The 26,058-nt window shown below is 40.4% G+C and overlaps 1 protein-coding gene across 11 annotated transcripts in view; it reads right to left on the bottom strand.

The window, feature by feature from the left end:
• lrrc7 (leucine rich repeat containing 7) overlaps positions 1 to 26,058 on the bottom strand; it is a 123,775-nt gene that overhangs the window by 53,496 nt on the left and 44,221 nt on the right. For 10 of the 11 annotated variants that reach the window (XM_082509847.1, XM_082509845.1, XM_082509843.1 and 7 more), the window contains exons 2-6: positions 8,358 to 8,560; positions 2,485 to 2,602; positions 2,250 to 2,328; positions 1,315 to 1,404; positions 833 to 889 (exon numbers count right to left, since the gene is read on the bottom strand). In XM_082509847.1, coding sequence (XP_082365973.1) covers positions 833 to 889; positions 1,315 to 1,404; positions 2,250 to 2,328; positions 2,485 to 2,602; positions 8,358 to 8,546 — 533 coding nt within the window. In that variant the 5' untranslated portion in view covers positions 8,547 to 8,560. Of the gene's footprint in view, positions 1 to 832; positions 890 to 1,314; positions 1,405 to 2,249; positions 2,329 to 2,484; positions 2,603 to 5,106; positions 5,733 to 8,357; positions 8,561 to 26,058 lie in introns of those variants that run through there. The other variant, XM_082509841.1, reaches the window with a different exon arrangement.

Below are 26,058 nucleotides of genomic sequence, written 5' to 3'. Positions count from 1 at the left end.
CTCACAGCACACATTTAAAATTTTAAATACTTCATCTGAATTTGGACACAGTGAATTCTTACGCTGTGACTTCTGACAAACTTACTCAGTTTGTTAGAAGTTTTGAGCCCATGCAAACCCCTGTACTGCGGTGACTTTAGCATGTAGCATACGTATACAGCAGAATTTACTGTTTAGCACAGGCAGAGAACATTTGGCAAGTTTTTCATAGGCACAACCCACATATTGAACCTTTAACCCACAGATGCATTTTCCTTACAAATGTGGATCCTTTAAAGGGGAAACTAGCAGGCTTTCCAGTCATATAAGATATATTTCCAAGACGCATTTTTACAACAAAGACATAATCAACTGAACACAAATTTCATTAGCTTTTGTGATTAAGTTTAGCAATTGCATTGGTAGAGTAACTGGCATTAATATTACCACTTTTCACAAGATACTGTTACTGAAATCACTGTTAATCTGCAAGTGCTGTACAAGGTTATTGAGTCTAGAAGCAGTTTGTAGTGGAGCTGTCCTCTGTGGTGATGGTGAGGATAAAGTCAGCTACATAACATTAAACCGCAAACATTTAAAACAGTTATGAGTGACACACTGATGTTATATCAGGCTTCGTCAGTATTTGAAAACAGCTGCAGAGATAAATACAGTTTTTATCCGGGGATCTGGAAATGCAATCGCACACTCAGGAACACATGAGACTAAATGTTTCTCTCGCTCTCTCGCTCTCACACACACACACACACACACACACACACACACACACACACACACACACACACACACACACACACACACACTCAAAAACACATATGGCAGTTTGCCTCACTTTGGCATTGTTTTCAGGTGGTTCTCCCTCAGCTCCAGGATCCGTAGTTTGGAGAGTCTGAAAAGCCAGAAGGCACATGAAACTTAATTCAATGCAATAACAATCTATCAACTGCAACAGCTAATGCTTGGGAAGTTACATCAGGTCAAATAAGAGAAACAAGCCCCGTTTAATTTGGTACAAAACAGTGCCAAACCCATTTTGACACTGAAAGCATTACATATGATCAACACCCACTGGTATTCATCCATTCAGAGAATACCTGCAACATATAGATTTTCATATGCTCTAGCAAACAGTAGCACACTATGACCTGCATAAAATGCTAAAATGTATAGTGATGAGGTAAAGATGGATAACTGGTTAACTGGAAACAAATTCATTAGCAAACTGTGAAGGCTAATGAACCTGTATGTGCACAAAAATAGAGACTCTGTTCACCAAAGTACTTAATCACAAGCTATCAGAAACAGTCAGTTTACCTCCCAAAGTTAGCAGGCAGATACTCCAGGAAGGCATCGTTTAAAAAGAGCTGGGTCAGATTCAGGAGCTGCGTAAAACCATCTGGGAGTCTGGGAAAGAAAGACAGAAAGAAATTGTGCAAAACAAGAAAGATGAAAAAGGTGTGCGTCCTTGAACGGCCTCAGTGGAACAAGACACGGACAAAGTTCCCAAAACAACCCCTGCAGAAACAGCTAACTGCTGTTAGCCTGCGGATGACTCATCTGCTGCGTGCACACGCTCCCTCACACACACACAGTGACACACACACACACACACACACACACACACACACACACACACACAAAGCATGGGAAACCTGCAGGATACTGTGTGGTTGACTCTAGTTTTGCTTCGTGGCATTAACACACCGATAAGAAAACAGCAATTACAAGTGTAACACCTGATGCTCAAAGTATAATGATAAACAACACCAGCGCTCTACTGAAATACTTACATCTTCTTCTGCAGGCCAATACTGATTCTACGGGATATGAATACAAGAGCATGGCTGTACAGGGTTTATGGATGCAGCCAATTATTATAAAATATTTAGCCTCTCTGGTGCTACATAAATATGAATATGTAAAAGCAGGGTGACCTGTAAAAGTGTGAAACGCTGCAATCAAACAAACTTGAACCACGCTTTCCTTTCTTCAACTGAAATTTGCTTCCTAAATATAACCAAGCCAAAGTGAACGTCTTAGAGATGTTTGTTCTTATGATGATGCAGTCAGCGTTTTCACCGTGGTTGTTATCCAGAGGCTGCGTGCTTGGAGTAATTAGATGCACAATGTTCAATTTTTCAACCTAGCTTGTAAACATTAAGGTTGACAGCCATCAAACCAGAGACTGAAGTAATGTGTAACAGGTTCAGCTGTGCAGTAATGTGCAGAGTGTACAGTTTGTGTCTTACTTGGTGATGGGGTTGACACTGGCTTCCACCACAGACAAGCCTTTACAGCATTTTATATTGTCTGGAAACTCCTGGATTCCTGTTTGACAGGAAGAGAGTCATACATGATGTTTAGTTTCACAAAAGTCTGGACCACCTGGTTTTGTTTCTTCTTCTTCTTCGTTGTGAAGTTTCGGTATTGCAATTATGAGGTTTCGTCCTGTTATTTTAAACCAGGGTTGTTTAGGCTGGATACCGTTTTTACTGATGTCTAGCTCTTTCAGGTTCACCAGGCTGGCGATGGTGGTGGGCAGGTTGGACAGGTCGTTATCTGGCATGCTCAGCTTCTTCAAGGCCTGGCAGTTGAAGAGTTGCTGTGGGAACACAAAGAGGGACGATAAAGGAATTATGATCTTGGCAGGGTGTAGAACGTCACCTGGAGGCATGAGGCACTTAATGTTTTTCAAAAAGCTAGGCCACTTTAGCAGCACTTGTCTATTAATAATGCAAATGTAATGTCTTCCCACAGGACAAAACACATTATAGATTGAAAGGAAAAGACATCTAGACAAATGTGCTCCTAAACAGAAAAATTATGCTAATAAGAAAATATATACAAAAATGAAAGAATTTGGGGGTATGTAAATGCGATAAATGCTCTAGGAATTCAGAAATACCCATGTAAAAAATATAACAAAGCAAATGGTCAAAACTAAAAGGTGATTCTTGTATACCAGATTCTAAATGAGCAGCAACACAATGGTTAAGAAAAAACGTAACTAGATAGTAAAACAGCTTCACTCAATCTTCACTCCCTGCATTTTAACAAAACTTTCAATCACTCTTGCTGCCTGCTAGAATCAATAACGGCTGCATTTAACATCCAGAGATAAGGCCAGAGTTTTAGGCCAAATAGTGAAGTATATGGGCTCAGCAAGCGTATTACTCTCAATGACCAAGCTAAGCTAACCTTGACAGTTTTTCTACAGACTCACTATGGTATGAAGCCAAAAGGTGTTTCTCTTCATAAATGTATCTGATTATTATATAGCAACAATAAGGCAGCTGATAATAAGCCAGTAGAGCAATAATATTTCAAGTTTTAGCTAATATCAATTTAAAAAATAAACATTGTGCTAGCTACAGTAGCTGGGTTATAATCCTCTTGCTTGCCAATATGGCTATTTTTATATGAATGTCATCAAAGTGGGAATATTTTCATTGCTTAAATATAACAATAGTAAAGCAACTGCAATATTAGCGGTTTTGGTTGCTAATTAAAAGCTATTATATCCTCCCGAGACCTAAGGAAACAAATATCTTTCAATGTCCTGCCTATTTGGAGCTAAAAGAGGCCACCTGAACACATGAGATATCATTGGAAAGGCCACAATGTCCTCTTCTGAGCGCAACATCACTTATTAGGGTAACTCAAATACATCAAAAGATATAGACCAAAAACAAATGTCTATTAAAGAAGACATAAAAGAATGGGCTGGTTTTCAGGAAGATATGCTAACAGCTATTGTCAAGATAAAATGACAAATTTGCATACCCTGAATTAATGTAGTCTCATATACAATACAGTCTCTCTAAACTTCTTCCCAAACTTATAGAAGAATTGAACATTGAATGTTCTTAGTGTAGTACTTGCACTTTTAGTTTTATGCAACATGACCCTCATGAATATACAGTAATTAGCCACACCAAAAAAACCCAATAGCATACAAAGTGGATTAAACTAATAATCTTATTATTTTGCAATGGCTTTTTGGAAACGTGGGTCCCTGGTCCCAAAAGGTTGATTCTGTTCATCTGGACAAAGCGTTTTCAATGCAAGAAATGTTTCGTCACTCATCCATGTGACTTTTTCACTCTAAGCTGATTGCAGGTTTCCCCAGTCTTATAAACAGTACATTGCACAATAACTGTGAGGTCAGATCATTAATATGTAATGTAACATAATGTAATGTAATGTGTATGTGTTAGTCCCCATAGGGAAATAGTTCCTCTGCATTTAACCCATTCACCCAGTGAAGCAGTGGGCAGCCACCAATGCAGCGCCCGGGGAGCAGTGTGTAGGGACGGTACCTTGCTCAGGGGTACCTCAGGGTAGCAGTTCAGTGGAGTTGAACCCCCGACCTTCCGATCATGGGGCCACCACTCTACCTACTGAGTAGGGTTGCCAACTCCCTGAAAAATAAATAAGGGACACCTCGTGGCCAGGGCTGGGCAACCCAGTTGTCTTCACCCTTCCCAGTGTGGTAGCTCTTTTTTTGTGTGTGAAATTATTTTTTAACCATTTGACTTGAACTTGATTTAAGCAGATGCATATTCTTTGTGATATGACCATATGTGAAACAAATGATCATTTAGCCATTTATTTTTAGCTCACAATGACAACATTAACACAGTAAAACAGGTCTCTTTCTTAAACAGAAGCCTGTCATGCTTAACTTTTGAGAATATAAGTAAATCTTTCTTTAAAAGCACTCTGTCCTGCTTAACTTAAAATTATATAAATTAATAGAAAGCAATAGAACAAAAATATTCTTGTAACAGTGCACATTTAGTGCATTTAGTACAATTGGCTTCAGCTGAGGTATTATTTCAGCTTTTCTAATGCTAATCAGCTGCTCCCGTTTGAAAACCCGCTTGTTCCCATGATTACGCATCATAACTCATCATCATCATTCATCTATGTATTACTTTTATGTATTAGTCATCTATTTGTTGTAATCATCTATCCTTGCAGTTGTTTATTACACAAAATAAATTATATTATCACACTTCTGGACACATAGCGCTGATATTCACTGCACATGCCCATATTAACCTTAACCAGAGGGTTTAAAAAAACAAACCAGTGTTTACATACCATATCTGCTTCTGCCATGCCTGGTGGACAAGAAATTGGTTAAGGGTTCCCCGAGCTTTCACGCCCCTCGTGTTCTTCATGTGCCCACCATTAGAAGCATGCCTATGGAAAAAGTGCGCCAGCACACAGTGCAGTGCGCTTTATAGTGCACTTTTCCAGCCAGGTGTTTTCCTTTTCCCATTCCTCCCTGTACTTTTGCAGCCTTTTTTTTCTTTCTCTGAGCGAACAAACATTGCTGCTCTAACGCTGGGCTCACACTGTGCGATTTTTGGCCCATTTTGAGCCGATTTTTGAGTCGTGCGACCGATTTGGTGATCGGCCCGATTTTGGCCTTCATCGTGCGTCGTGTAGTATACGTGGGGTAACGAGAAGCGATTAACACCTCACGACCAGCTCCCGATCATCAATCGCTCGTGAGGGTGTCACCACAGGCGCTCACATTGCTCACGCGCAAACACATAAACGTCGGTGAAAAAGATGGAGCAGCACGGCTGTGCAGCGTGTGATCTGGACACAAGCGATGGAGGCACAACTTGTAGAACTTTGGAAAGCTCATCCGAGCCTTTTCGATGTGGCATCACAAAATTATCACGACCACAACAACCGTGAAAATAGTTGGATTTACACTGTTGCTCAATCACAGCTGCCTTATTAATGTTTTTCATTAGCAATTTAGCAAAGTTGATGGTGGTGGTGTGCGTGTCTGTGTGAGTGAAAGACAGACAGAGAGAGAGAGCGACAGATTTTCTGTTATAACCTTCATTTTATGGAGGCACAGTGTGCTGTCCGAGACTTGCACCGCAGTGTCAGCGTTTGTTTCCCTGTTGGCCGGTATTTTCTTCGTAAGCGACCTTTCCTCGACCAATGAGATGAGCGATAATCTGACTTGTCATACTCGAATTGTCATAAGTGTGCTGTCAGCGCATTGGTCACAAAGCAGGAGAGGGGCTGGGAATTATGTTTTCAAACAAAGTGTTAATTCCATTAAAAGTTATAGACTACTTTTGATTCTCACTGTATTACGGGATAAAGTGCGTCCCTTATTAGCTCAATACGGGACGTGTACTTTTGTTTCGAAATACGGGACGATTCCGTTTTTTAAGGGACGGTTGGCAACCCTACTACTGAGCTATCCCTGCCCTTGCAGGGATGCAAATTCTCATGACCATTGATGGACAACCACTGATCAAAGACTATTGATCATTGATCAGTACTCATGGCCATTGATCAGTGAGATCAATGGCCATGAGTACCATTCACAGAGAGTTGAGGAATGGCTGCAATCACAGCATGTAAGATGGCAAAAATGTACCCTCAGGCCCCCTCCTCGATTCAGAGATAGTCTTTCCCTTTTCACGTAAATGGCCTCCTTGACGCCCCGTTCAAACCAGTGTTCCTCCCTGTCCAGGATGTGTGCATCCTCATCATTGAAAGAGTGTCCACTGGCCTGTAGTTGTAAATAGACTGCAGAGTCCTGACCTGACGAGTTTGGTCTTCTGTGTTGTGCCATCCGCTTTGCCAGAGGTTGTTTGGTTTCCCTGATGTATAAATCCTGGCAGTCCTCCTGGCACTTAACAGCGTACACTATGTTACTCTGTTTGTGTCAGGGGACCCAATCCTTGGGGTGGACCAATTTTTGGTTCAGCGTTTTTTGGGGTGTAAAAGCCACAGAGACACGGTGTTTAGAAAAAATGCGTCTCAACTGCTCCGATACTCCTGACACGTATGGGTCACTAAGGGTTTTCGCTTAGGCAGCAGTTGTCCTTCTCTTCTGGATCAGCTGGAACTTTCTATAGGTGCCTTCCCAGCTTTGACAAAAGTCCAGCTGGGATAACCACATTTACTCAGGACCTTCTTGATGTGATGTGTTCTATGCTACTTTAAAAAGTACTAGCTAGCTGTAGTATATTGTTGCAAAACCCTCAAAACATTTGAAGAGGCAGCAGCCTCTTTCCTGCAGATCAATGTGCAAGTTTTTGGGCTGTGGGAGGTACCTAGAAAGAAACTACGGCAGCACGGGCTCCACACAGAAATAACCCTGACCACATCTAAAACCACTTCTTGCTACGTAGTGAAAGTGCTAACAACTGCACTGTTCCCAGATCCAAACTTGATTAAAGATCTGGGCTTATTCAGGATCCAAAGACTCTGCTGCCATCACTTGTAGACCAACGTCAAGTGACACATCTATGGTTTCCTTGTCCATGCCCAGACATACCAAAGCTACTTTGGAGGCATGTTGGGGGAAGAACTGACCCAATCTTAAGCAGGTGATTTTAATTCTGAAGATCATATATATTTTTGTTATTTTATTGACCAGGCAATATGTCACCTTCATTAATTCTAGGACATTCTCTTCAGTAAAAAGTACAGCACATAAGCCACAGCATATATATTCTAAAATGGACAGATCTGCTCTGAGTGGAGAGGTCACAGCAGGCCACTGTAACAGAGCCTTCTAAACACTCACACACATGTAGAAGCTGCCCAACTCACTCACATTGGAGCCAGAGACTTAATATGCATTGCTGGCACAGACATACATTGTCAAGACTGAGCAGAATGTTTTTGTGCAAGTTAAATGCGAGGTCGCACATCTCATCTCATACATCCTTATTAGACTGTCTCCATTCATGCTGGCTATATTTAGAAATCTAATTCAACATCTTTGTCATTTAAACCAGGCCAGGATATCCATAAAATGTGACGGCCCTTTAATAAGCAGCACCTGTAATTCTCCTTGAAATTTTAGAAGGGCGTTCTGCATCAGCAGTCCCCACGTGGGCTGCTTCTGTGCAGCTCCCAGTGTGAACTCATGGATATTAATGTATCAATATTGCCCAGTAAGGGTATCGCCACAAAATAGTGAGAGGGCATTTTAAGTTAGCATCAGTGTTTCACATCCGAAATCCAAATTCGAAAAAATCATAAACAAAGCAACATGACTAATGGTCAGCATTGCATACACAACTGTACAAAAAAGGTGCAGAACTAGCTCAATAAACCTGAGTGGGTGAAGTGAAAAGGCAGTTTGTGATCCCTAATTGTTACTCAGGGTACCAGTGGATGAACAGCTATTAATTGTGAATTTGATCAACTGTCAGAAAAAGCAGATTTTAGTTTAGTAGTAGAAGCTTAATAGTAGAAGAAGAAATTTTAAAAAAGGCATAAGGATTATTGACCCCCAAAAGAGGTCAATAAAAGGAAGAAGAGCTATATCAGGAAAAAATTAACATATGACTCAGGGGTACCTTGGGTAATTCCTCAATCTGGTTGGCATCTAGGTAGAGCTCCTCCAGAGTTCTCTCAAAGCTGAAGATTTCCTTGGGGACCTGCTGCAGGCTGCAGTGGGAGTAGTCCAACACTGAGATCACTTCCTCTTCACCACGGAAACAACGGCACGGCACCAGCCGGCCAATCAGCTTCCGTTTAGTGGTCATTTCCAGACACTGCACTGAAATGGTGAGAAAAGGAGAGAACAGACATGATGTTAGAGGCCTTTAAGGTTCAGCAGCTCGTGATTTTAACAGGTTTGTTGTACCTGTTTCTTATTAATTATATTATTTTTAAATTGTAGATATTCTATATGTAATTTAAACTGTTTTCTCTTTGTTTTAGATTTGTAGAACTTTGGCCAACACTGTTGGATGTAAAGTGCGTTATAAATAAAGATGCTATGCTATGCTACCTGATGGAGTTCTTCTGTGTAGAACCTTGTCAGTCTGATAGCATCATTAACAGTATATGGGCAGATTAGCATACTAAAAGACAGGCTCTGATATAAGAAACTAGTTATACAAAGTGTTTCGATAGTGAAAAAATCGTGAGTGGGGTTTTCTATAAAACGTGGGAAACAAATTCTAAAAACTACGTGATAAAAAATGTGAGTTGCATTCATTCACAGTGACAGATTTTGCATCTTTTGATGAGTAATGAAATAAATAAATGCACAAAGAAACATTTTCACAATCCACCTACTGCAAAATTATTCATACTGTGCAGAAGGAAAAAATGTGCCTATTTGAATCTCAAAGTGCAAAAAACAATGTGTTAAACACAGTGGGATCAGATATAGGAGCTTTTCATTGTACAAATATCACCTACATGCCTTGCATAGACAGGAGGACTGTTCATCTTATGCATAGTGAGCCCTCCACAGCCTTGCAGAGGATGAGAAACCAGTGGTGACCAAATGGTTTGCTGAGTCACGTTAGTGTGTCTTGGGATTTTGTAGCAATCATGCATTATTACTGCAATATAATTTTTAATGAATTACTGACTTGTTCTATCTGTAGGCACTCTGTAGGTCCTCATAAATACAGAAGCAAGCTGTCAAAAGTAATCAAGCCTGCTCAGACTTGATCCCACCAAATGGTGGTAATTTATACAGTGTGACACATCAAAGCCCCAATTCATGACAAGAAGAATGACAAAATATGTGACAAAAAAATTTGATCACTTCCTACAACTAACAACACTTTGATCCCCACCAATAACCACCTGAGGAAAAGCGAGAACAGTATCAGCAGAAACTACTAAGCTTCAATAGCTTCAGTCAAGTCTGGGGTGACAAGAGTTCCTCTGTCCAAATTCATCATCAAGCTTAGTTAGCTAACAGTAACAAGCATGAAAAGAAACTAGCATTCCTTTGAGGCTGAAACCAAAAACGTTTGATGGACTGTGTGAAAGTCTCATAAATGGTGAGGCAAGTCCATATTGGTGTTTTTTGCTACAGAAAAAATAATGCAAGTGTACCAGATGATAACAGATGCTGCAAATACACATAGCACCCTCATCTGACCATGGAAAGAAGGGAAGATATCAACTGATAAAGAGAGAGGGGTGAGCAACCTTTACTTTCAACAGAGTAATTTCTGAAATGTTTGCCCTTCTCAACCTTCAAATCAATGCAAAGCCAGTGAAGGGCATTAGACACTAGAGGTGGGAATCACCATACATCCCACGATGCGATATTATCACAATACTTAACGCACGATATGATATTATTGCAATTTTTTAAAATATTTTGCGATATTCAGATTCTGTACATAAAGGTAAACTTTATCAATATTCATTTTATCTAATATCAAAGTCTCGCACTCAGTCTTTCTCTCATTTCAGTCAGTTTTATTGTTGACAAACTGAACGGTTTGTATTACAGTCTAGTCCAACTTAACTGAATGCAACCATCTGGTACAATTATAGCTATTCTGAACTATGCAATATGAAAACTATGCAGCCCATTCAGCAACTGAAGAATTTGAAAGTAAATTAAAACAAAATATAATTTTACATTACATAAAAAAGTTTTAAACTTAATTAAAATAAAACATGTCTTAAATTAAAATAAGTAAACTGTCATGTTTATTGCTGCCAAAAAAAAAGTTAAACACATTTGGACAGTGAAGGAATGTCAGGATTCTTGCTCAGAAAAAGGAGCTGATCAACATGCTCTGAAGTCAGAGCACAAAAACTTTTTTTGCAACAAAATATCGATTTCTGCTGTCCCTGTATTGATACATTATTAGCAAACAAAATATCACGATACTACACAGTATCGATTTTTCCCCCCACCTCTATTAGACACTAGCTTAGGCTTCAAATGCTGTAGTTCAATTTAATTCAGTTTAATTTATACAGTGACAAATCACAACAACAGCGCTTCATAATGTAAGGTAGACCCTACAGTAATAAATACAGAGAAAACTCCAACAATCATATGACACCCTAAGAGCAAGCACTTTGGTGACAGTGGGACGGAAAAACTCCCTTTTAACAGGAAGAAGCCTCCAGCAGAACCAGGCTCAGGGAGGGGCGGGGCCATCTGCAGTGACCGATTGGGGTGAGAGAAGGAAGACAGGATAAAGTCATGCTGTGGAAGAGAGCCAGAGAATAATAACTATGATTCAGTGCAGAGAGGTCTATTAACACATAGTGAGTTAGAAAGGTGACTAAAGAGGAAATACTCAATGCATCATGGGATTCCCCAAGCAGTCTACACCTACTGCAGCATAACTAAGAGAGTTATGCTGCATTAGTTATGCTGGGCTTAAGGGCCTAATCCTAAAGGTAGAGATAGGGTCTTCCAGACACAGGATGTGTGTGGTATGGTTCATGGTTTTTCTATAAAAATACTGGACACAAAACATTATTTTTACTTGTGAAAACATAAACAATATCAGATTTTGTTATCTATTCATAATTTGGTTAGTGGTTTACAACATTAATAATAAGATAAGATAATCTTGATGTCCAAAATTAGTGAGCTGATCCTTTTAAATCTAAACCATAGTTCAAAATCAGCATACAAAGTATTTTAATCTGCACGTACCAAATCGTTCTGTTGGCTCGAGCCTCTCTGTGTGGTGTCAAGTTTGAACGTTCTCCTCATCCTGACTCTTAATTGAGTTTGTGTAAATGTGAGTGTGGCTGACTGACAACCCTGTGAGAGACAAAAACAAAGTAGTCTACCAAAAAATATAAACGCGGTGATCTAAAATTGCTGAATGATTATTTGAGCTGTTTTCTTACACTGAATTTGAATGAACTACTGCTGTACTCAGATTTGAGTCCATGGTCAAGTACAGGAATCAGTGCCCACATCCTTTTGAAATAGACCGACTCTGAGCCAGATCAGACATGGACACTGCTAAAGGTTTGCTCTTACAGTAAAATTAAACTAATGTGGGTATTGACACTAAGTGTCCCCATCCAACCAAACCAAAACTGCAGGTGAAGTCGTATTATAAGTGACTTTAGAGAACGATATCATTTACACTAGCACCACATTTTTGTGAAGTGAGACATGTTTTATTCAGACCTTTATGTTTTGTTTTTGTTTTGTGTTTTAATTCAACCGTGTTGAACAGCCACTGTACATATTGGATACGTGAAGATTGTTCCAAGGCAGAGAAAAATGTGAAATTATACTTTAGGTCACAGGTGTTGAAGGACCCACATTAGTTTAAAAGCTTCACATGACTGTCAGGCAGATGTAAAACTCACATGGCAGATGGGTATCACAGTGATCCCCCGCCAACCAGCAGTTACCCAGTCGGCTCGCTTTGTCTCTCACACACACACACACACACACACACACACACACACACACACACACACACACACACACACACACATGGTCTTTTCAAACAACAAGCCAGAGCCATATAATTAGACCGAATCCTTTGTAATTCTGCGACAACATCGCTCCATTACACAACTCCATTTAAAAAGCTTGCGGCTGAATGGCATAAGTAGGCTAACCATGGTTATTAAAGTCCTTGAGTGAGGACTCATCATTCAGCTTTATCATTGCAAACCCACTCGCTCGCTGCGCTCAATCTATTGACAAATAAAGACATTTTAACGCCAGCCCTTTCAAACGGAACAAAGAGCGAGTTTTCAGTGATTGGACTTCAATTTCCTGCTTGATCTTCAACTGCCATCGAGCACAACAGCAACTGGATGCGATGAGAAGCTGCACAGCGGCATGAAAAGAAAGAGATGAGGAAACTAAAGAGAGAACGTGAAAATAAGAAGGTGTAGAGAGCAGTGAGAGGAACACCAGGAGGCTCAGAGATAAGACCTGCAGCTTTATCTGGCTATAAACACACACATGTCCAGCACAGTGAGACCAGATGAATTCAGACGATAGAGAGAGTAATCTTGAACATTGCGAGTACACTGTGTTATCTGCTCTAGCTTTTTGCAAGCCACTGAAATCAGATAAAAAGGTCGCAGATCCTGCAGGACTGTTTATCTAAAAGGACTGGACCATTAAAATCAATGCATCCTTATCCACAGTCATGCTCAGTGCAGGTGTAATGAGGCCAGCTGACATTTACTGTTTGCCTATTCTATGTGTAAACCCGGCAGTCAGTGCTTCTCACGATGCTGTTTGGCGGCGGCTTGTCTGTGTATTATTTTTTACCGCAGATACTCGGCCACTTCAGTAGTTACACCTGCCTTAATTATTTGTGAAATAGATTCAATAAAATGCTTGAAACATTCCTCAAAGATCTTTGCCCATGTTGATATGATAGCATGTCATATTTGCTGCAGATTTATCAGCTGCACATGCACAGTGTGAATATGCTGTTACACCACATCCAAAACGTGCTCTACTGGATTAAAATCAGGGCCATCGGAGGCCATTTGAGCCTAAACTGGGCTTTGTGACATGGCATGTTAGCTTGCCGGAAGAATCCATTAGAAGTTGGCTACACTGTGGTTGTAAAGAGATGGACATGGTCAGCAACAATACTCAGGTAGGTTGTGGTGTTTAAACAAGGCTCACTGGCGACAGTGGGGAGGAAAACCTTCCTTTAAACAGGAAAAACACCTCTGCAGGAAGCAGGCTCAGGGAGGGGCAGCAACCTGTCAGACTGGTTGGGGTAAGGGGAGGAAAACAAGTCAAAGACATGCTGAAAAGAGCCAGAGATGAATAATAACTACTGATTAAATGCAGAGTGGTGTATAAACATATAGCGAGTGAAAAAGAAACACTGATGGGAAGCCCCAAGCAGCCCAGACCTATTGCAGTGTAACTAAGGGAGGATTCAGGGTCACCTGATCCAACCCTAACTACCAAATAAACTACCAAAAAGACTCTCTATCAAATATATTAAAGAAAACACATACAGATGTATTGCTTTGCTTTTTTTCATAGCTACACAACTACACTGATGTGATCCATATTTCCTGATTTCTAAGAAAGGGCCTGACTTGGAAACAATGTGCCCTCTGGTCATCTGCTTTATAATTAAGTTCCCCAATCAAACCACAACCATTTTGGCTAGGACTTAACATTGCTGTCCCAACAGCATTTTCTCAGAAACATTTAATGTTAACAGTATCCGGGCCTGGAGCAAATTACACCACAGGTCAATACATCCTGCTGCTCTTTACAATCTTTATTAGATTCTCTGCAATATAAAGATGCCTAAACAAAGAGGTAACACACTACATGTGTCCACGCTCAGCTTGCTAGAACATCAGCTTGCTAGTGTGGCTGTCTGAGCACAGGCGGCAGAAGTCAGCTGACACACTCCATCGTGGTTACACAGCACTAAGGATCTTCTCAGTGGCTGAGTAAGAAGGCAGGCGGACTGCTTGTTGGGCTTAAAAATACATAATTAGCAAACATGCAAAATCAGTTTCAGTGTCTACAGCATCCTCGAATCATTAAGCCAGATGGCCCAGTATTATGTTCCAAAGAAACCAGTAACACTAACCACAGGTGACGTGACCCACAAATCAGAGTTTGTTAAAACTCATTTTCCATCTATAACGTGCCTTTTTTGACTCTGGAGGTTTTTGGCTTTAGTTATCATTATTCATTGTGTGTGTGTGTGTGTGTGTGTGTGTGTGTGTGTGTGTGTGTGTGTGTGTGTGTGTGTGTGTGTGTGATCCATCACACATAAGCAAAAACATTTGTTTTCCTGACTGAGGTGACTTTGAGTAATTACAGAACTCACTAAAAGGAGCACAGAAAAAAAACTTTTGTCTTGAAAACATGTGCAAAATATGAGCTCGCCGTCTGCTAAGAAATCTGTTTCTATAAGCTACTGATAGTGCAGCTGCCTGCTCTGCCCTCACGGTTATGGATGTAACAGCTTAATTTACAAAGACAGAGTAGACTAAAAATAACAGCTTTTTGTCAACGGAGCGGAGAGGGAACGAGAGAGAGGAGCTGATGTCGCCCAGGCAAGTATTAACAACAGCAGGGTGACAAATAGCAAATATGGGTGTGGGTGTGTGTCTGTTGGAGGGGGGGGGGAGGGGGGGTTACGTGGGCAGCAGTGAGAGACTTTTGTGGGCAGTCACCTTCATGACACAGACACCTGCACAGACTGATTATCTGAAGTTCATGAGGAAAAGAAGAGGGCGCTGTGCTGCCACTGTTCACAACAGATATCACACCAAAAGACAAATAACAAGGATGAAGACTGCTCTGTGTGACCCATATATCAATATAACAGTGCAAAGGACTTGGCCACGTGGCCATTCATGGATGCAGTGAAATATTTTAGTCATCGTTAGGTTTTGTCTTTATTTCTAACACACTGATCACCTCTGCTAGAGTGAATGTAAAGGGGGTGCCGAAGTGTGTCCAGTCCTGCCCAGACATCCAGATAGCATGCAGCACAAAAAAGAAAAAAAAGAAATACAATTTGGATGGGAGTCAGAATGAGCCAGTACCAATAGGATGAAACAAGGAAGTGAGCGTGGTTGGCTGTGTTGGCTCTTGCTGCTGCTATGGAAACAGCATGACGGAGCAGACTGACTCTGCAGAGGCAATGCTTCATGTGCAAGTGCAAGTCCCCCCCCCACACACACACACATTTAAATAGCTTTGGTAATCATCATAATAATTATGACATAAAACAGAAAACAAAGATGTAGTGAGAAGTTTTACAAGAACTGCTACTGTAACATACACCCGCCCACATGTGCACACGCACAGACTTAAGCACCTCCACACATGTACACTTTTACACACCAGCAGCGGGTGAAAAAGAAGAAGACTGTGATGAAGAAGTATTAACGCCACACTGCACGCTGTTAAAAATACTCGAGAGAGAGCCAAAAATCCAACTCAGGAGAAAGTAAAAATGCAGCAGTATTGGTAAAAATGTGCAGACTTCATTATGTGAAAAGGTCCTTACAGTTTATCAAGGGCTATAGTTAGTGCTGGATCAGATGACCTTGTATCCTCCCTTAGTTATGCTGCTATAAGCCTAGGCTGCTGAGGGCTTCCCATGATGCACTGAGTGTTTCTTTTCTTCATTCACCTCTTTATACTCTCTGTGTGTTTAATACTCTGCTCTGCATTTAATTATTAGTTGTTATTAATCTCTGGCTCTCTTCCACAGTGTGTCTTTTGTCCTGCCTCCCTCCCTTCACCGTCAATGCCCACACTGAAATGATCAGGTGTTTGTTAATAAAAAAAGACAATTGTTTTTCTGCTAAATATACTGTACTGACTGACCAGGATTTTCCATCAATATTTTTTTTTTCATCCCTGACGGCACGAGCACGTTCCAAGATGACAGATGACAGAATTCACTGGCTCAGGGATCACCAGAGACCTGACCTTAGACCCACTGAGAATCTTCTGGATGTGCTGCAGAAGACTTTAGCAGTCTGACTGCCTCATCATGGTTACAAGATCTTGTTGAAAAAATATTTAAATACACTTTGTAAATATCTCGAAACAATTCCTCAGTGAGTGTGTAGTGCCTATAAAACTAAAGGCAGTCCCAGAAAATATTAGAGTGTGGGACTTTTTGTTTTTTGGCTGTGCAGTGTACATATACAGTAAGCACTGGGAACACACCAAGCAATGTAAGAAATATTTCTTCACATACCTTTTTCACAGAGTCACAAAAACTACTTTTGACCCCCCTTTATTGTCTACTAATAAGTCAAAACAAACCATCTTTAACGTTGGTCCCAACTACTGAATTGCAGGACACTTTGCTGAAATGTCACACAAAACTCAACTGCACTGTCTGAGCTGGTAAAAATATTTCCTTTTAAAATTATATAGCTTCATAAAATGTTCAAGCAAACTCTGCTTTAGCTCGGCAGTCCCCCAGAGTTAAGTTTTTACCACAGCTAGCGAGCGATCGGCAGTTCTCCTGAATTTCCCCTCGAGCGGTCGCTTTCCTCCTCCCTCTGCTCTTCATTCAAGCTTGTGTGTTTGTGAATATCTGTGCATGTCCTCCAGCAGCTCAAGAGGGTGAATTCCCCTAGGGGTGCCATGACAGCCATCGCTTCACGTGCAGCCTCACTGTCGCCACGGTAACCGCTGCCATAGAGACCGTCTCCCAGGAGCTGGGTGTATTTTTACTCATTCTCCTGCTGTCTCTGTCTCTCTCTTCTGTGTCATAAAACAGAACATGCTGCACTCGGTGGGCGAGCGCTCCACATTCTGCGACGCTTAATGTAGACTCAGATATGTCAGACACTTTTATAGCACCTGAATAAGAGCCCGAGAACAGCTCCATGCCACCGCTTCGTGTTTCCTTTTCTGTTTCTCGCAAAAGGCGGGAGAGCTGCGCTCTGTGGATATCGCCCCAGGGTTTCTGCACTCGCTCACAACAGTCGCACGCTATCGCGGACGAGCACATGTGAAACACACACACACATACAAATCAGTGACACAAACAGTCATTTACTTGTGTCAGTGACGGTGAGAGGACACGGAAGATCCTGTTTCACATCCCAGTGCTCCACATTGTCAAGCAAATCCCTGAGTGTGAGTGTGTGTGTGCATGTGGGAGGCAGTTAGTTATCTAGCGGCCAAGAACAGCTTGTTCTGCCACTTTCTGTGTTTTGTTGGGTTGTTGTTTTTTTTTTTTACATTTACTAAACATTAAATAAGCACTTTGGGCAGTTACCTGTACTACCACCACATGAAAATACTCACACACACACATGCAGATTTCAATTGTGCTTGAGTCTCTGATCATCAGAGAACATCATTTTAAGATGTTCTTTTTGAAAAGTCCTATAGAAATGTGCTGTCATCCCACATACGTACACTGGAATAGTGAAAAGTTATATAAGTCTGAGGCACAGGTTTATCATTGGAGGACTGATTTTGATAGTAGATATTAAGCTTTTTAGACAAATCCACAGTCTGGGATAACAAGGCATCTGGCTGCAAAAAAGGCTTGAAAGAGAGTCGTCATAAAAAAGTGAGTCTGAACGATGCGTCATCACTGAGTGGATTTTGCCTCCGCTTGCTTTTGTGGAACTTTGGTGCACAATCAAACCGTTCACCCTTCAGCGTGGCCGGACAACCAGCACTGAATGAGGCATTAACCAGTAGAAGGAGCAGGCTACCCGTATCAGCTGCTGCTTGACTGTCAGACTGTCCTGTGCTGCTCCACAACCTTTAACATTTCAACACACAAATAAACTTTGCAGTGATGACAAACGCCCCGATCTTCTGATATTTTCTTACATATTAAAATGTGGGGAAACTCACTCGTGATGTTGTCTGTTGCACAATGTCTTCTCATCATATCAGACCCCCCCAAACAATTTGTTTGGTTATTTACTGCATAAGTTCATGTAGGAAAAATATAATGAAAAAAATGTAAAGAGACTGATCGATAAGTACCGGATGAATATTATAAATAGCAAGCCAGCAAAGTCTGGAAGAATAATCTGATGGAAAAAACCCCCCAGAAAAAAACTGGGGTATTTTCTCTGTTGGCAATAATCACAAAACATAAGTATCACAGAAAATATATCAAATTAGAAACAATTTCTTGTCGTCTGCTACTTCAAAGGTTAAGATCTGGTTAAGCTTCGGTAGCTTGACTTAACCAGATATCCCACACAACGTTCAGGGCTGCTTTCAAAGTTAATGTTAAAGACCTTAAAAGGCATTAAAGACAGCGGATAGGCTGATCCATGATATGTATCTGAGCAATTAAAAAAAATGTGTTATCTTGTTTTGGAATAGAAAAACCGTACGACTGATATAGAAAAAATGAAGGACTTTATTGCTCTTTTTTGGCATCACAGGTCAAAGCTGTTTGTCTAAAGTTACAAAGTCATACCTGTTAGGAATAAAATGATTAAGTAAAGCTGTTTTTTGTGATTATTATATACTCATTGTCTTTGCGCTCATTAAGAGTTGGCACTCTGTGTAAATAGGGTCAAAAGGATCAATTCAGTGCTATGATTGAATTGAATTATTGAGGCTGACATGTTGAGCTGCAGAGGGATTTTGCAAACATGCTTACACATCATAACTAGTTAAAGTCAGGGTGAAATTTTTCTGGTCCAAGAGAGTCTGAACAGATTGTCCCGGACTTGGATAATAAGTAGAAAACAACAGGCTAAGAATTGCTAGCTGATTTTAATGCAGCAAGGTTAGGCTAGGGAGGTGTCTTTTTCCAGGAAAGGAGCAGATGCAGACGAGGTCAGACGGGAGGCAGAAGGACCGCCATGTCATTTCCCATGATAATTCTTGTTTTTGTTGTGGTATAAAACTATATTGCCAGCTTATTATGCCATCCTTTTTGTGAAGCAGACCGCTGGTTCACATTGAGGTCCAGCGCGCTGTAACTTGTAATTTCAACTGCTGAAATGAATTCAGTGTTTTAAATGGTAGTCATTATCCTGTACTTCCTTAAAGAAAGAAAATGCAAATCTTTAACATTTTATTTGATTTTAGATGATGCATAATAGCTCACATGAGAGGCGAGAAGCAGGTGAAGGAGATGAGACAGGAGCTCTTTTAAATTAGACCCTAAGTCTCGAGTATTGCCGTTCGTTTGTGTGTTTCTTCGTTTTTTTGACATTCTGAATGTGTGACATCCTGGTTTTTATGTTAATGGCAACATCGACATACAGGAGTGATGTAGGATTTTTAAGACAGATGCTGATATTCTGATATAATTCCCAATTTTAGTCTTTTTTCTTTAGATACAAAAACTCAAAAAGATTTCCCTAAAATGTGTTACATTTGTTTATTTATTTGTTTACGTTTGTCCTTCCAAACAGGTGCATTGCCAACAATGAAACTGAGAGTGCCCTCTTGTGGACGAATTATGCAACATCAACACACCGCCATCTCTTCTTTACAGTTTTAAGATTTATTTACTGGCTATTATAAATTTGAAAAAATATCAGTCTGCTAATACACTGATCAGTGGCTAAAAGGTCAGAATTACCTCTGGTTACCTCTGGAAGTTTTATAATGCTCATAAGAATTAAAGTCTCACTTAATTTAGTGAGACGTTAATTAATTAATTTAATTATGAATTCATCTTTCATAAGCGTAGACAAAACAGTGGTAATATTTATTGAAGATCACTAATAACAGGGTTTACTGAATAGTTAGTAGCTTTTTTTGGAGATCACATTTAATTTAATTGTCTATTTTAGTTAGGCGCAGTGTGAAGGTTTTGTAAATTTCTGAAGTTGTGTGGGTTAGTTTTATTCCCGCCTCATATTTCCCTACCTTTAGGTTGATTTAAGTGAAAAAACAGATACAAATAAAATATTTTACCTCACTTTTCCCCCAAACCATCCCCAGTTCTCACCGTTTCATTCCATCCCGTCGCTCCCATCCCTAAAAAGCCTTGCTGTCAGGGAAACATTTATCTGTGCTCTAACAAATGGTTTGCATTTTTCTGAAGAGGACAAAGCCTCGAGGAATCACAACACGGTCTTGATGAATCACAGTCTGGGCGTTTTCACACTCTCAGCCAGTCCAATCTGCCTGCCACTGTGGCTCCAGGTGGCACGTCTGTAAAACCCAACGACCCTTGCATCACTCACACTAAAAATAACAATCAGCTGACACAACAAAGCCGAGAACAGCTGACAATTCACCTGCACCCGAAATGTGACAATCAATTATGCTCAGATGCATGAATGAACAAATATACAAACGCGCCAAATGAGTCAAAGCGTTGTTACCGAAACCACAGAGTGACCTGAAAAAGATGTTTATGACTCTCACTGTGTACACAGAAAAACTTTAGGACGTGACTGCCTTCAGTGACAAGTACCCACAAATGACAGACTGAAAGTTAGACAGACAAACAGTGGGATTTATAAATAGTTTGCAATAAAGACAGATAAACAAGCAGCCAGACAGAAAAGGGCTGCGTGACAGGCAGTCAGGGAGAATCATGCTGTCAGATATGAACGTATCCGAGCTACTGCAGGGATTCTATCATGTACACTGTTTTCATATGGCGGCTAATAGATCTTTTTATTAATTAGCTGCTCAACAGGAATGCTTGGCAATTTTAAAAAGTCAGCCAAGAATAGCACATGACTCTGTTAGTTTGGGGCAATATATGCGACGCATCCTGGCCTGCAGCAAACCCTGGTGGCAACTATTGACATTTTATCGACAGCATCGGCGTCGAAGAGAAGTGTGCTCGTGTTTCCACAGCCTTTTCTCTCATAAATTTGCTTCTGCAAGATTCCAAATAAATAAATACATAAATAAAATAAAGGGAAGTCTTTAATTTTTTAAATCATGACTTCTCAAGAAGACTAAAGAAGTTTATTATCATTCCTTATGGTGTTACCCAGCCTGAAAGGAAATACTGTTCCTCACCAGCCTCTACAGTGCAATAAGCAATACAGTTTAAAAAGAATAAGTTTAAAAAAGAGCAGCAAAAAAAGGCATAAATAGCATAAAATTCTAATGACCCTTTTTCAAATGAAACCTTTAATTTATCAAGATCTGATGTGTCATTTAAGGTATCCTTCATTTTTGAGCTATATAAAAAAAGCGCTCAAATTGGTAGGCTTAAGCACATGAAATACCTCATAACGAGTTTCATTATCATCTGTGGCTCACAAGGTAGAGACGGTTGCCAAGTAATCAAAGGGTCAGTGGGTTGATACTAAGCTCCCCGGTCCATATGCCAAAGTGTGGCCGTGGGCAACTGAAAGTAGGGCTGAGCGATCAAACTATTAAAATCATTATTGTGAAACACATTTCTTCAATAGAAATATGGCTTCTGTGCACTTTATATTTCTATTAAGAGTTCATTGACAGAAAACATGAAAGGCCAAATGATAATGACAATAGCACTACTAACTATGATATTTTTATTGATATTGACTGATATAAAAAAATTACTTTTTTTATCACCAAAGCCTAGAAAGAGCTTAAAGGGGATGTGAGTGGTTTGTCAAAGGTAAATGTGGTTTGTTGTAAAACAGGCTTTGAGCACTAATTTACTGAAGGAAAATGATATTTAAGTACCAGTTTAGTTCTCATTAATATGGATAATATCTGGTCATAAAAGTCATGAACCCGTTTACTGGGCATTCTAGAAAAACTGAGAAAAACTATGAACACTACTTCAAAAGCTGTCAGTCTTTTATAGCTCAAAACTGACAGGAAACTACAGCAAGATTTAAACTGACGTTGGTGTACAGTAATAGACAATCTGAAGAATAACTTTATCCATAGTCCTGTCCACAATTCTCATCCACAACAGTTACCACCATGGCTGCAAGGCTTTGCAGAGGGAAGACCGGATGTTGCCAATGCTAGCTCAATAAAATGAAATACATTGGGAATACTATGAACAAGAGAGCTCATCTTATGCACCAAAATCCTGAAATAGTGTTAGCTGAGCAAGCTTACATTACATTTATTCAACTGAAAAACCATCCGACATTGGACACACTTGGTATCAAAAAGCTAACTCAGAGCACGCTAATGGATCAGTCAAATGATAAAAAGTAGGACATCTGTGCTGGCTGCCTGTTAATTGCCTTGACTTGCCTTGAAGCGACTGTTGTTGTGATTTGGCGCTATATAAATGAAATTGAATTGAATTGAATTGAACTTCTGTCATTCTGCACCAGATTGCAATGTGCTGTGACTGATTGATTGCAATCGCCTTCCGAACAACTTGTGATTGGAAGGCGATTGCACAGATCGCCTGAAAGGAGGCAACCTTTCTGCAAACAGTTGCAGTCTGACTTAACTGCAATCACTCTCACAGAAGGTGCTATTTTATTAATGAGTGCAGACAGATTGTTGCCAGCACTCTGCCATCAGTATGAATGAGTCCGTCAATGAGCACAATCCGAGGAAACTGGTTGCTAGCTGGTTGCTTTCTGGTAATTTTCCTATAGAAAAGGCTTCAGAGCCCAAAAGTAACAGATATGAGATTTTCACCGATTTACTTAATAGATGACAATCCACAACATTTCTCTGAGACAGGGAAATTCCATCATTTTTCACTATTCAACATAATAAAGATGATCAGCTTACTAGTTGTAGGTGCTTATTAGTTACAAGAAAATGGACTTCTCGTCTAAAGATCCAAAGTCAGACTTGAAAACAGCTTGTTGGAAAGTGCAAAGTGATATCCTGATCAACAGAGAGACAGCTGGCTGTTCTCAAACATTACCAGACCAACTTATTTGGTTTTTCATTTCAAGGCTTCGCTCGTCCAACTGTTCTTCAGTAGCCTATATGTGAAGCTCACAGAGGAAAGGCTTCACATGAGCCTCTCCTCTCCTTCTGTCATCTCTCACTGTCTCTCCCTCTTTTCCAGGCCACTCTTTTCTTTTTTTTCCATCTCTTTTCTTCCAGAGTTGTGCTCAGTGGCCCAGTTCTTTCTGCCTGAGATGCCCCAGCGCATCTCCTCGCTCTATCTTCCTTTTTTCCCCCTTTCATTCTCTCGGTGTCTCAGTGCTTTTCCTCAATCTGTCTCCAGGTTTAACTTTTTCTCTTTCTCCTCCTCCATCGCTTCCTCTATCAAGAGACAAGCAGGGGAGCCATCTTAAAACCCAGGCACAGCACTTTTTGTTTCTTCTATACAGGAGCAGCTCGATCTAAAACCATTTTTGAATTCCAGAAGGCAATTTAATGGGAAGGCAAACTTATCATCCTGTGTTTGAGCAGTAAAAAACCTCCTCCTGTCTTCATTAGGAAAAGAGGAAAGCATCTGTGCTATTTTTCAAAATTAAAGTTTGTCTTTCCACATAAACCCAATGCAGAACTTCACCTCAGCACAAGCCAATTTCTGCTGAATATGATCACATTTTCCCAAAGATTTTGGATTTGTTTTGTATTTCACAATGACCTGTTTAGCATGTAAAAGCTACACTCCTAACACATTAAAAGCACTGAGGTTACTTTGACTGTGTACAGTCTTAAATAAAGACTTTGCAGCTCATTATGGCTGACCTACATATGTTCTGTTAACAGGACAAGTAAAAAAACCCGATTAAAACCTCTAAATAAAAGCACAAATATTTTTATTTTAAACTATAAACTTAGAAGACTACCCATTTAGTCTTTTTTTTACTGACCGGCCAGGAACAGAATCACCTGTTCTCGGCCCGGACCACTGAGCGATCGACTTTCCACACGTGTGATTGTAAGGCAGTCCATTTTAGCATGTGCAACTTGAGCAGAGTGGGAAATAGTCGTGCACACACTTCAATCCACACACACTGTTAGCATGGAACCTGTTCATTCTGAGTGAAGACACAAAGTTCACCAAGGTTAACCGTGGGGGCACCAACACGAAAACGTTTGTGACAATAATCCAGAGCTCAGAGCCAACCACAAGCCAGCAGCCTCAGTATGAGCAAAGGACCAAAGTGTCCCGTTATTTTAAGTTATAAACACAGTGGAAAATGATGCAAGTACCTGACAGTTGCTTTAATATACATCTGATGCCTTTACTCATGTTTAGTAAATTCATATATGTCAGGTAAGGGTGACTTAGTTATGGTTACCACTTTCCAGCAGCACTTTATTTTCAGCTGTTTCAGTGAGAGTAAATCCTGTGACTTAGTGCAGTTTGGGAGAAGAATTGTAAAGTTTAATCATTTCTTTCAGTGTCTTTAATTGAAGAAGTAATGATTTTTGTTTGTATGTGCTGTCAGTTATAGTTCTGGGAAAGAAAAATAGAATTGGCAGGTTAGACTTACAACCCCCCCCCCCAGAAATCAGCCAATAAAGCTGAAATCTCTTGTAAGAGATGCTTCTTTTACCACTAATTAACTTCAACACACAAAGCCCTGATGACCCATTAGCCATTGGGTTTTGGGCGTCAGAGGGTTTAACAAGTCAAAGCTGGTCAGCACTAGATCACAAATGGAGCCTGCATCTCTCTTTGTTACTTCAGCGCACATGTGATGGTCACTAGTTTGACCTTCTGCTTTTTTCTAACTGTGATAAATGGTTAAAGCACAAACTGACAAAAAATAGCTGCTCTCACTCAACTCGTTTCAAATGTTCCTCGATCTTACATCATGTGGAAAAAAAGGATATGAAACATACACCACATACTTCTGGAGCGTGTGTGTATCTTTAGGATTGATAAGAAAAGTTAAACAAAATTATGAACTGTTGATTTACTGTATACATTTTGGACTTCTGGGCTGAAAACATGGACTCAGACTGCCAGTAAGAGTCTGTGTGTGTGTGTGTCTCCGTGTTATTTAGTTATTTATTAGAGGTCACCTTGCCATGCTGGTGTCCCAGCAACTCGTCCAATGCTCAGAGCCAGAAAGACAGAGAGACACACACACACACACACACACACACACACACACACACACACACACACACACACACACACACAGGCATACGGATGTCTATGATAACAGCGCCATGTCTTCAAAACTGTTGACCTAGAAGCTCGGAGCTATTCATAGATCATAGAACAGAGTGACACTTGTTACTCAAAGTTTCAGGGTAATTTGATTCTGCAGACTAAATAGGAACGCAAAATGCACCAGTTCAAGTAGAGTACAATCTGATCCAGTGATTTATTACGGGGGTTTACTTTTTTACATTTTGGAGTACATAGTTTGACTTTTTCAGACCTCTAAAATATTCAGACAATCTGAGAAGGTCTATAAAACGGCAACTTTGCAAACGTGTGCAAACGGGAACACAGGGCTGGCATGTCATCGTGTAAAAGGCGGTTGCGGCATGTTACGACAACCAGCTGAACGCGTACACGTGTAGAGACTCAGAAAAAGAATCACCCACTTTAAACTCATATCTATAACCACTTGGGAAATAGAAGTCTAATATTCACTCTTCTTTTTGTTTGCCCTCTGGTCTCCACCAATGCCTAACAGAGTTATCTGACTGTTAAGCAGGTCACACGCACCACTTTATCGACCTGCTCAGTAGCACGCCGTGGGTTTATCAGAATCATTTTCTTTCTAATGCAGCTGCCTGGAGAGAATGGTAATGATGCTGAAAAGTAGTTGAGAGTGAACCAGAACAATAGAGTCACTGGCCCTAAAAATAAAGCAGTGAGCTGAGAGATGCTCAATAAAAAATTCCAGCTATTCAACAGTGTTATTTTTCCTCGATTACATTGCTGAGCCCCATTGTGTGACGTGGTTTCCACTTTTGTCTCCCTGCTATGTGATGAATACAGATCCAACAGTCCCGACTGCAAGAGAACAGTT

Source organism: Aulonocara stuartgranti (assembly GCF_965226115.1).
Source record: "Aulonocara stuartgranti genome assembly, chromosome: 17".
Taxonomy (NCBI): Eukaryota; Metazoa; Chordata; class Actinopteri; order Cichliformes; family Cichlidae; genus Aulonocara; species Aulonocara stuartgranti.
Note: the sequence above shows the minus strand (reverse complement) of the source record. Positions and strands in the feature narration are given on the sequence as shown.